The following is a 12,640-nucleotide window of genomic DNA, read 5'->3' as shown; positions in this document are numbered from 1 at the left end:
TCTTACTAGAGGTGGCCACACCCAATTTCCAACCACCAGTCAATAATAATTTGGCCAGTGGTGGACCACTCTTTGTAACTCTCCTGCCTCAGTGTAGCAAGTGGCTTCTCTGCAGGAGAGACCTCAACAATAGAACAACTGTTGCTTATGAGCAAAGGTCGACCCAATACCGCTCTTGTTCCTGACAAGGAGGAAAAACTCCAAGAAAAATGTTTTAGGTACACTCTTCCTGGCTAAAAGAAACTTTATGGACATCTTCAGAATACAATTGTTATTTGGTATTAAGAGTGACTTACAGAGCAAGAGAGAATAAGAAAAGAAAAAGTTGTGCAATTCAACTTTGAATCAGGATTCAATGTAAAATAAAAGAGGAGAGTGTTTAATTTTATTTTTCAATCTTTGGATCATCAGCCAACAATTTCGGTTAGTCTGAAGAAAGTTAAACACTTTGGGGTCAGAGAATAAAAGACTCTCAACCATAAGGTCTAAAGGAAGACCTGATTGGATTAATCATAGTGAAGAAAAGTTGCCTGATGAACATTCTTTGCAACTCATAAAAATAATTTCACAATACACCCTCAGAGCTTTGTGAAAGGGAAGTGGGTGGAGTTAGGAAAAATGGACATGAAAGCCTAACGCACTGAAGTAGTGTGACAGTCTGTACTAATGGTGTTTCCTTTTACAAGGCTTCAGCTCAACATCATCTCCCTAATATAGTCTCCCAGGGACACAGAAAAGGTACTGGGTATTTTCCACTAAATCTGGCAAGGTCAGGTAGAAGAGTTATTATGCTAATACATCCCAAGGTTTATATGCTAGGACATTGTAACAACACCTTCATCATCCACAGGATCTATTCTCCAGAAACTCCATCCTAACCTTGTCCCTATAAAATTAGCAGTAGTTTGCCCTGTGAGTTTGTCTTGTGGCTACTGCTTCAGAGTAACTGGGTGTTACATTCCGCTGTCACACAAGTATTTGGACTCTGACAACAGCCCAATTTAAAAAGGTCTCTATTTCTGGTGAATAAAACAAGCTAGGAGGGAGTCCCTTTCACCTTCACATATCCGTCTCTGGCTGATTACTCACAGCAGTGTCTAACTTTGAACATAACCATTTCCGCTTCCCCACAACTCACCCACTGCTCAGTGTTGCCATCTTTTTGCCATGTTGTTGGTGTGGGGTGGATTGGTGCATGAAGGCAGAGGGTGAGGAGTACATAGGAGGGGAACGAACATGGTTTAAGAACGGTGCAAAAATGGGGCCTCCAGCATGTCACAAATGATTAATAGTATAAATAGAAATGATGTGAGAAGAATACTGCTGTTTGATGATCTTTTCAGAGACAGCTTCTTGTGACCATCTGAGGGTTGAAGACCAGGGTGTGGGCCCTGCTTACCCATGTCAAAGTCAACCCAGCTAGTCAGTTTCTTCTCTAAAAGCTCACATGCAGTCTCTCCATGCAAGAGTCTCCATCCATTCTTCCCAATGGAAAGCCCCATTCAGTTCCATTTAGTAAAACTAGTCCATCTCCTATTGTTGAAAGATAAGTTCAGTAGCCCTCTCTACAGGTCTGTATCCATTAAAAAATCCTCATCCAGTACTGAAAGCTCAACTTTTACACCATCTTCAAATCCCCACTCATCACTCACTAAAAAGTCTTACCTGTTCCGTTCCTTTACAGCCATAGCCAGTGTCCCATTTTCAAAAATCATACTTGCTAAGTTTCTCAGGTACGTGCACACATTGCTGGCTGCATGAAGTTGGCAAACCACCCAGTAGAACGCCACGTACATCTAATTTGAAGAACCACCCCCTTTCAATGACCATCCAAAGCAAAGTCCCCTTCCATTTCAATCTACCCAGTCTGAGGCTCTCTGCAATTAAAACAGTGGCATAATCCCACAAATGCCACACTGTAGGGGTGATCACTAAAAATCAGACTACAAAATCTGTACACAGCTAAAAAGTATTGCAAAGTTCTTTCCGTACATAATGGTTAAGCCTCCCTGACCACTCTCTCTCCCTCACTGATTTTCTATTGCGTGATATACAAGCCATATACAGTACAAGCCCCACTACCTTTAAAAGATGACCCAAAAACCCATAATGATAAGAAAAGGATAAAAACAATCAGTGGAATCTGCAAATAAATGTCAATGTTGTTTGACTCTCATACCAGATTACCCCATCCCTCTCCATGCGGGTGGAACCCAAAGCTGAGCGAGGGAATCACTTAACACAATTAGGGGTGGGTGGAACTTGTGGAATGCGACTCAGCAGAATTCTGCAGAATTACATAAAAACTCAGTGAGATTCAGTGGATTTCCGTCAATGGGCAGAAATAGGTATGCTGCGATGCTCACACTGTGGTTTAGCGGTGGGAGCGTGTTCCATGCTGAAAAATCAGTGCAAAAGCACCACATGTGCGCCAGAGGGCACAGCTACTCAAGCTGATTTGCTGCCGCTTGAGTAGATTTTCTACTCGAGAGGCAGGCTTCTGAGTGCAAATGGTGCGACCACCCACGACCGCCCGACCTAGAAAAATCTTGCTGGATGCTCTCCTAGCAACCCAAAATCGCACTGGTGATACCAAATCTCGCTCACACTTGCCAACCACCTTTGGTTCTTGAACCACACACGGGGAAAAAATCCACCACGTGGCGATTGCCACAATTTGGCTAGAACTACGCATTACAAGAGCAATGCGGAGCTGCCAAAATTCTGCTGATTTCGTGGGTGGAATGGAATGTTTCGCCCACCCCTAAACACAATTATTTTGCTTAAGTTTTCAATTTATAACTAAACGCATAACGTATAAATGTATCTCTACAATCACATTCATAACACCATCTAGTAATAAAAAGAAAAGGGTATTCAGATACTGAGATTCTCCTAAGATATTTCATGGAGTGTTTTATTGTAGTAGCCTAAAAATACAATTACTTTAAAAAAGTGTGAGGACAATGCAACAAATCAAAATAAGCAAAAACATATAACCAGAGGATGGTTAATCATTTAACCAAACATTTGGTAAGTCTCCAAATGTATTTACCTTGTGACCAAAGTATTTTTCAGCTTTTAATAGCATTTTCTGTATTCTGTGACATATTTCACGACAGTTTCTATCTCAGGTACAAGTGAAAGGTGGCTGTGACCTACTGCTGTGACTATACTGGGCATCTTGGAAGAAAATGCACCTTCAAGGTGACTAGATGCTTCTGATGACTATGCCAATGCCACTTCAACTTAAATAATATTAACAAAGAACGCACAGGATAAAATGTAACAACATATTACTCATAAAAAGAAATGTTTATTAAATATTTCAATAAATAAAATATATTATATCATTTATATTATCATTATTTAAATTATTTTTAAATCCTGCCTTCCCTGTCATTTTTACAGTTAGTGATTATTTAGTAGGTAGTATTCAAACTCATCTAATTAGTTTTCATTCATTTTAAATTATTTAATTTTTTATTTGTTATTAAAAGTTTCAAAGTTGTATTTAATTAAAAATAATTCAATTGAGTATAACTTGTAACACTTATGGTCCTGTTGAAGAATTTGCTGAAACATGTCTGCCATGTTCTGCACATTAAAATAAGAAAATGAAATCATTGCTTTTAGAGAGCACAAACTGCTGACCCACCTTTCCTTTTGCTGAGGCATGGATGAATGAATGGTGAAAGGAACCACAATATATATGGGTGTGTGTGTAATTTATTTCCTGAGGGATGCTATTTTAAGTCCCTACCTCCATTGTTTTCTATGAGAGTGTGCTATATTACTTGTGAGTGATCAAGTGTGGTGCTTGATTTATTCCAAGGCTGGGTTGGAGTACATTTATAACTGTTGGTGGACCAATTTGGCTTTAGTAAATTTTGAAGTGCAGTTTGTGAATTTAAATTTTGTGGGTGGGTGTTAGTATTTGCATGTTGATCCCTAACCCCCACCTTCCCATTACCTAAGCCCTATCTAACCGTTTTTTAAATCCCTCCCATTTAGTAGGAAGTATTCCCCATTTTCTACCCACTCTTCAAGGTTCCTCCCACATTTACTATTAAAGTGGATGCCAATGAGTGCGGAGAACTCTGTAAAAGGGATGGGGATTAATGGGGAAGAGGGATGTGGGTATCCACATTGAAAAGACTGGAGAAGCAGATGTGGCGGTCTCCACATGTAAGTTTATGACTTGCATTTTGAAGTATGTGACTGACACTAATGTGATATCAAAAACATGACAAACATGAATAATAAAGTGGAGAAACAAAGACGAACATATTTCTGCAGTATGCTCTGCTATCAGACAACCCACCTCTTTTTGATCTGTGCGAAGAGTAGCTGGACCTGTGTGAAAGTTGTGACCCTGTGCTAGAACTCTTTCTCCGGATTGCAGTGTGATGCTCCGGGAAGTGAACATGAATGGACTCCACAGATGCAGCCAAATTTACCGACTTTAAGGAACCAACAGAACCACCCTTCCCGGACATCTCAGATAGCTCATCATCAGAATCATCATGGTGCGTGGCATTATCACTGTCATCATCTTCATCCCACAATCCATGGCACTGCAAGAAAGCAGAGGTAAGATAAATATTACCAAAACTCAAGGTATTGTGGCATCATAAGAAATGGACCTTAATATGTGTATATGATTATTTTCATTTCTGCATAATTAACAAAGTTAACGGGACATTGCTAAGGGTTGTATTACAGAAAATGTGCTGAAAGAGCAAGCATTGAAAATGTGGCACAATGGGCTATTGTCTTTTATTAACGTCCTCATACCATCATACCAAGTTAATAAAACCTAGCTATTGGAGATGCATTGCCATGGTTCCTACTAATGCAGATTGACCTCTGAGGTTTACTGCATAATCCTTGAACTTCAAATACTGTGTGGTACACATACAGGACTGTTAACAAGGGGATATGTATTTGTAAATTTACCGTATTTATGTCTGTCAGGAATTTATAAATGGAATTCTGGAGGGCATAAGCCTACTTATGTACGCAGAGATCGTCACCACAAATTCGGAGTTCTTTATACCTGTAAATCTGCCTTATGGGGTGAGAAAGTGTGAGCTCCAAGGCATGTTTATCCTTGTAGGGGGTTTTGGTAGTGTCTGAATGCCCACAAACACTAGAGTTGCTGTCATTACCATTTTCACTCTAGAAGCGGTCAGATGTATACTGCTGTCAAGGGTAAGCATAAATCCCTTTCTATGCTGTGAAGGGAAATCAATCATCCCCAGAATTGGGAGGGTAAAGGGCAAGCGGTTTCTCCATGAATAAAAAAAAATTCCCCATGAAGAAAAAAGCAAAGTGTGCATTTCCGCAGGGGACACTATTCCAGGGTGTGCAGTTCTCAGACAGCGAGTACTCGACTTCATAGGAATTTTTGGAAATTTTCATAAATGACCTTAAGAAAATGTGCATTTTATAAGTTGTCATAGCATATACCACTGTAAATACATAAAACATAAAATAATTCATTATAAAAAAAACAGAACAAATGAACATCACACATCACATCACACCCAGCACTACTAAATTGATTTTGAATTAAATCTTTAATTGATATAAATAAATTAAATTAAATTAAAATATTTTTCTGAAGTCCTAATTAGAAAATAAATCCAAACCTATAGTAAAAAATACAATATTTAATGATGTGTTTACAATGATTTAAAGTGATGTATAGAATTAAATAAAATTATTTAAATTATATTTTAATAGAAATGAGTGCCACATTCATATTTAAAATTAATAAAGTGTGTTAAAATATTTTATAATCAAATAATAAATGTGTTCTGTTTTCTAATATTTTGTCATTAAATTATATTTATTTATATAGTTTCTATTTGAAATAAATACATGTAACTTAACATGATTTCCTAAGGGGTTTATTTTGAGTTGCTATCTATTATTTTTATAGGAGAGTGTTGCACTACCAGTGGTTGGACATGTGTGGTGCTGGACTTACTACTATTTATTTTTGGTAGTAGTAAAACAAACTCATTAATTTGGATTCACTCCCTGTTTTAGGGGGCTCGAGAACTGGAAGTCTGCACCTTTGAGTAGCTTTACAATTGTTTTTGTGAATAACCATTAGTAGTAATGTTACTAAAAAGTAAAAGAGTAAATTACTCATAAATGTATTACCTTTGTGAATACCCACTAAATGAATTACCCACAATCACAGGTCGTTGAACCAATACCAGCACTTGAACATGATTGCCCAGTTATGAAGTCAGCAGCTCCAACAATTAGGCCACAGCTTCTCCCTTCCTTATCACATTCTCTTGGATTAATCACGTTTTTGACAGTTTTACAAGTTATGATTTTCTGATCCAAACTTTAGCCTGCTTTCTTGCTAATCTTGTATGATTCTTCCTGGTGAGACAGTAACTTAGTTGTTGGCTAAATTCTCCATCTTTTAGTGCTTTTATGCATCCTTGTATTACAATATTTTTGGCTTGAAAAAGTGATTAGTTTATGTGCAGGAAAACCAGTATTTCAGTGGTTTCAAAATTGGCCCTTGCCTGAAATGTAGAATCTGGTAGCTAGGAGTGTGGATTGTGCCTATCTGTACCCAGGGAGATTCTGAATAGAGGAGCACCTCCCTGTCTGCTGCCATAGCAGACTGGGCTTGGTGATTGGCTCTCTCGCTCCATAGCAACCTGAGCAATCCACCCACACCTGTACTGGCCCTTTAAGTATGTGGAGGTAACCCCGAAACAGCCACCACCATTCTGTGAGCCCAGCTTCTCTGCAACCTAAACAGCACAGTGAGCAAGAGTCAAAGAAGGTGGTGAGATCACAAACTTTCTGTGTAGTCTTGTAATAAAAAAAAAAAGTGTTTTGCCCCTACATGTGTCTGTTCACATGTGGCTCTTTGTTTTTCTTAAAACTTGGTACTTATAAACTGCTGTTTTGTTCTGCCTGTGACTGTCTGAATTTACCTCTTGTCTATCTACAAACTTGGTACCTTTAAACTGCTGTTTTAGTTCTACCTGTGACTGTTTGAATTTCCCTCCTAGTTTTTTTTTACAAAGACTGTATTAATCCATCCCCTTACAAGGTTTAAAAAAGGCTTAATACACCTCAGTGGCTAACCAGAGTGTGTTTAAGAGACTGCTTAATCTGCTCTGCAGTTTCAACTGTGCTTGGAACGTGTAAGCACTCATTTCGGGCTTGAAAAAATCATTGGTTTCAAGTGAGCAAAAAGCATTATTTCAGTGGTTTCAAAATTGTCCCTTACCTGAGAAATAGAATCTGGTAGCTAGGAAGTGTGGATTGTGCCTGTCTGTATCCAAGGAGATTCTGAATAGAGAAGCACCTTCATTTGCCCCTTATATAAGCTTCTGATAGTAATTGCATCTGTTGCTGTAATTGGTTGCTAGGGTTAGTATTTCTATTGGATTAAGGGCTCAAGGTTTGAGTTGTGATTGGCTGTTAGAGATAGGGGTTTGATTGGCTAATAAATCTAGAGTTTCCACTGGATTGAGGCCATAGGGTTTGACTTTTGATTGGCTGTTAGGGCTAGGGTTCTGACTGACTACTAGGGCTAGGGTTCCCACTGGACAAAGGGTTTAGGGTTACAGTTCCGATTGACTTAAACTTTGTTTTTGATTTCCTGTTAGGGCTAGGGCTTTGATTGGTTAATAGGGCCAGGTCTCCTATTGGCTCTAGGGTTAAGGGTTAGGATTCTGATTTGTTAGGTTTAGGGCTAGGGTTCCATTGACCAATAGGGCTATTTAAGCCTAGGTACCAGAGAGTCTCAGCCCGGGTGTTGAGGTTAAGGCCGAGAGGGCAAGGGAGTTGCCTGTTTAGGCCTGTTCAGGCCAGGTTGGGCCTAGGGCCAGACATGCTGCCCAATTTTCCATTTGAAAGCAACCACCTTAATCCCTTCACATCCTCCAGCATCCAAACAGAATATCAGCAAAGACATTCTACTCATATACCACAAATAAATCTCATAAAGATTCCAAAGTCTCAACAATCAGTACAAAACCTTACATATCATTCCTATACACATTTCTACCACAATTACAACACTGTGGCACCTTCGTTAGCACACAAAACCCAACTCGATCCTATACCACTAACACATCGACACATAACCAATACAACACAAAGCCACATTATGTATAACTTTAATGCATTCAAAAACACACACCCTATTCTATCTCCTACTTGCTCCTAACAGATCCCTTTTCATCATGACAAAACCTATACTCAGCCGTCCATCACACTATCCACCAACACCCTCCTCCTCTTTTTACCAATGACACACAACCATTAATTCCTTACACACCCCTCCACCACACATATTACCTCTTCCAGTGATTAAATCTAACACAAACAATCATAACTCTTGTTCACCACCTCTTACATACCTATACACTCTTCTCCTAAACAAATCACCAATCCCGTACTGTTCAAATACCACTCACCAGCAGTACCTCATATACAGATCCTTCACAGAAAATCACTACATCAATATCTTCACTCACTGCTCCACAAAAACAAAACACAGACCAGCACATCAAAGTCCACAAACTTTCATAATACTTTCTATCACACCCAATCCCACCTTCATGACTACACAAATAATACAAATCCTGAACCAACATTACTCCAAAATTCTCAATCTTCACCAACATCTACCACAAATACCCCAACACAGCAACATTAATTCTCCCAACTCTCATTCACTATGCAATGCAATTCGAACCTTATATTATGACCCACATGCTCCACCACCACCCCAACCCATCTCCTTCTACCCTAGATAGATGCAAACAGAATAAACAACATGCCACTTTTCACAATTTCGCATCCCCATGTCTATTATACAACAAGGCTACTCTACAAAAAGAATACAATGCACCATGTCACTCTCAACCACCATCTCCACCACTGACACACAGACCCAACGAAATGCCTTCTAAGCCTGCTGGACGAGGAACACAATATAGAAACACAACACTTTTGTGACCCTCATACAGGTATATCAGCACTAATGGCACACCTACTACAAGTTCAAAATATGCTGCTCACTCTTCTCCAAAATAAAAGCACACCTCTACTAAAACACAATCTCTAAACTGCCTTCTCATAAATACCTACTCAGTGACATACAACCTGACTTACTCTTCATAACTGAATCATGGTTGGGAAATGTCACGGCCCCCGTGTTGCATGAAGCCATTCCTCCAGGCTATCAAACCTTCACACAAAACCGTACAGGCAAAAGAGGCGGTGGACTTGCTGTTATGTTCAAACAAGCAATAAATCTCAGCAAAACAGACAACATCGCCATACAGCGTTGTAAGACACTAGTCACCAGATGCAACCCTACACCAATTTCCTCCTGTAACTTCCTCCTCCTTTACAGACCACCACCTAGAAATTCAACATTTCTAGACACATTTCTAGACACAGTTTCAAACCTTATAACACAATACTCCAACCTATGCATTTTTGGGGACCTAAACATTTGGTTTGCCAGACCCAAAATGCACCATCCAATAGCTATCATCACTGGCCTAGTCACATTGAACGTACATCAGGTTGTACACAATTCCACACACATTGCTGGACACATCCTAGCTGTCACTAGAACTAGTTAACGTTCAAAGCATCATACCAGTCACATGGACAGACCACCACTTGGTGACTTTCGAATATAAAACACCACTAATCAACAAACCAAAGACCACCTTACATACATCAACCTCATACCACTTAGAAAAACAAAACAGTGCAAAAGAATACAAGCACTTTGGAGCAATACAGAGCTAAAAAAGATTAAAAAACAAATCAGAAGGCTGCAATGAACCTCGCTCAAACATTCAAGACATACTTCTCCTATGCAAAATTAATAAAATATAGAATTCATCAATCAAAAAAGCTAAACAAAGGTGCTGCTCAGAATTCAAAATGAGATATCTGCAGATAAAGAATTTCATGAAATTCTCAATGAATTTTGAAAACCTAAATGCATTGATGGAATTCATCCCATTACGCAAGAATTCACAGACAAACTGGCAAATCATTACACAACCAAGGAAGACACACTGGACTCCTATTTAAAACAAAAGAAAACCTCGAGCCCCAACCTGTTTCAAAGAAATCTCCTCCAAGAGTAAGTCAACCCAGCCTCTGGCTTCCTTCAAACAAATATTACAAAGTCAATGTATGGCTCTGGTCAAAGCAAGCAGCCCTTCTGGTTGCCCTTCTGACCCTTATCCACCACATATCGTCACTAACATTATTTTATCTATCTCAGCTGCCACACCAGTAAGAAGAATCCTTAATAATTCTTTAACGATGAGAATCCTTTCTGAAGACCTTAAAAAGGCATACATACGCACTTTATTAATGAAAACAAACCTGGACCTGCATGACCCCAAAAACTACAGACCAATTACAAATAGACCTTTCCTGGGCGACCTGATAGAAAGAGCAGCATTCACCCAGATGTCACAGTTCATTGAAGATAACTCCATACTTTCAGACTACCAAACTAGATTCTCCCCCCAGGAAAAGGCAATGAATCTGCCCTCATCACCATTTGGGATGATTTTGTAAACACAATATACCACAACAGAGTTGCTGCACTACTTCTCTTGGGCCTTTCAGCTGCTTTTGACATAGTTGGCCTGACACAGTAATACAAAGACACTATGGAACCGGCCTAGAGGGGACTGCTCTTGACTGTATAACATCCTACTTTCAAAAAGGAACAAATGTTGTCCATACTCCCCCTTTCTCCTCCAAACCCTACTTCACAAAAGCAGCAGTCCCTCAAGGCTTAATCATCTCACCCATGCTTTTCAACATCTACACGATGACATTGCTGGCTATTATCAATGAATTTCAACTCACATCATACAAGTATGCAGATGACACACAAATACTCCTTAAACTGGAATGCCCCAAAAGGCATTGGAAACTCACAAATATTGAGTTGCCTCAGAGCCTTTGATCAGTGCATGATATGGAGCCATCTCAAACTCAATTCTTCCAAAATGTAAATACTCACATGCGGGGATTGGAAAAATTAAGACCCACTCTGCGCCTGGCCTGGTGATCTGGGACCACCTCCTAAAGTATCTAAGGAAGTTAGAAACCTTGGAATTACCATGGACTCCAAGTTAACCATGAATGCCCAAGTGGACAAGTTAGCAAGATCAAGCTTCATCACCATGAAAACTCTGCGACGCATCTTCCTTCACCTTGGATTTCCACACAAGGTGCAGGCTATTATCTCTCTTGAGAGAATAAACTGGATTATGACAATGACCTCTACCATGGATCATCTCTACATACCATGAAAAGACTACAATGCATTTAGAACTCGGCTGCAAGGCTACTCCTACACGTAAAGCCACAAGCCCCCATCTCCTCTGCCTTGAGGGCACTACATTGGTTACTGGTTGCCAGAAGATCCACATTTGAACTGTTCTGTATTACCCACAAAGCAGTACATGGAACAGGACCTCTTTTCATCAGGAATAAAATCACCAAATACATTCAACAAATAAACCTCCACTTAAGATTGGCACCCCATATTGAAACACCACCATACAAGACAAAGTCAATAGGTGGGCCATCCTTCTCTGTTCAAGCGTCCAAATTTTGGAATTCCTTATTGACAAATATAAGATCCATGGAGAACTATCTTATCTTCCGAAGTCTACTCAAGAGTTGGCGCCTTCCTACATAACCACCAAACTCAAACTGCAAAGGACTGCATATCCCTGTGTATGTAAACATGTATAATGTGATTATAAGTGTATATTTAGATATGTGTATTTCTTTGTACAAATAAATATAATAACTATTTTATCCTAAAATATATGCATACTCTTTAGGCCTGTTTAACAAATGTATATTTGACTTATGGTTAAATGTGTGTGTATATATATATACATATACATATATACATATATATATAAATATATTTATATTCATATATATATATATATAGATATATTATTCTATGCTTAAAATGCTCATAGGTCATTGCATAGTTTCTATAAACGTTGTTTGATTAGATGCTTATGAGTCTCTGTTTTTATTTTATCTATCGCAATAGGTGAGTATTATCTTAACTATTTGTCTGCAAGCATTTCACTATTGAAATATTGAGGAAAGATAAAGTAATGTTATAAACGTACACAAATAAATTAACTTCAAATACTGCAACTATTGAAGGTCTATGTTTATATGATACAACTTTAAATCTCAATATATTATAGTCCTTACACATATATTCCCTTCCTATGTAATCATGAGACTATATATTTATTACTTTAGTCCTACTGTACAAGGAAAAAATCCTCTGTTTGCTACTATGATCTCCCAAACAACCCTACTAAATTCTCCCTCCTTTATCTCTCCTTTGACTCATTCCAAACCCCATTTTACTACTATGATCTCCCTCATCCCTTTCTAAAGACTCTTCCCTCCTCCATCTCTCCTTTACTCATCCCAAACCTCATCCTACTACTATGATCTCTCAATTAACACTTCTTGATTCTTCCCTCCTCCATCCCTCTATTACTCTATTCAGTTCAACTAACAGACTCACCACGTCCTTCTCTCAAATTAACTCATA

The 12,640-nt window shown here is 38.8% G+C and overlaps 1 protein-coding gene across 3 annotated transcripts in view; it reads right to left on the bottom strand.

The window, feature by feature from the left end:
• The window catches only part of PIEZO2 (piezo type mechanosensitive ion channel component 2), a 1,085,167-nt gene that overhangs the window by 95,760 nt on the left and 976,767 nt on the right, over positions 1–12,640 (bottom strand). For all 3 annotated transcript variants that reach the window (XM_069216450.1, XM_069216468.1, XM_069216460.1), the window contains one exon: positions 4,325–4,577. In XM_069216450.1, the coding sequence (XP_069072551.1) occupies positions 4,325–4,577 (253 nt within the window). The remainder of the gene's footprint in view (positions 1–4,324; positions 4,578–12,640) is intronic.

This window comes from Pleurodeles waltl, chromosome 2_1 (assembly GCF_031143425.1).
Source record: "Pleurodeles waltl isolate 20211129_DDA chromosome 2_1, aPleWal1.hap1.20221129, whole genome shotgun sequence".
Lineage (NCBI taxonomy): Eukaryota > Metazoa > Chordata > Amphibia > Caudata > Salamandridae > Pleurodeles > Pleurodeles waltl.
Note: the sequence above shows the minus strand (reverse complement) of the source record. Positions and strands in the feature narration are given on the sequence as shown.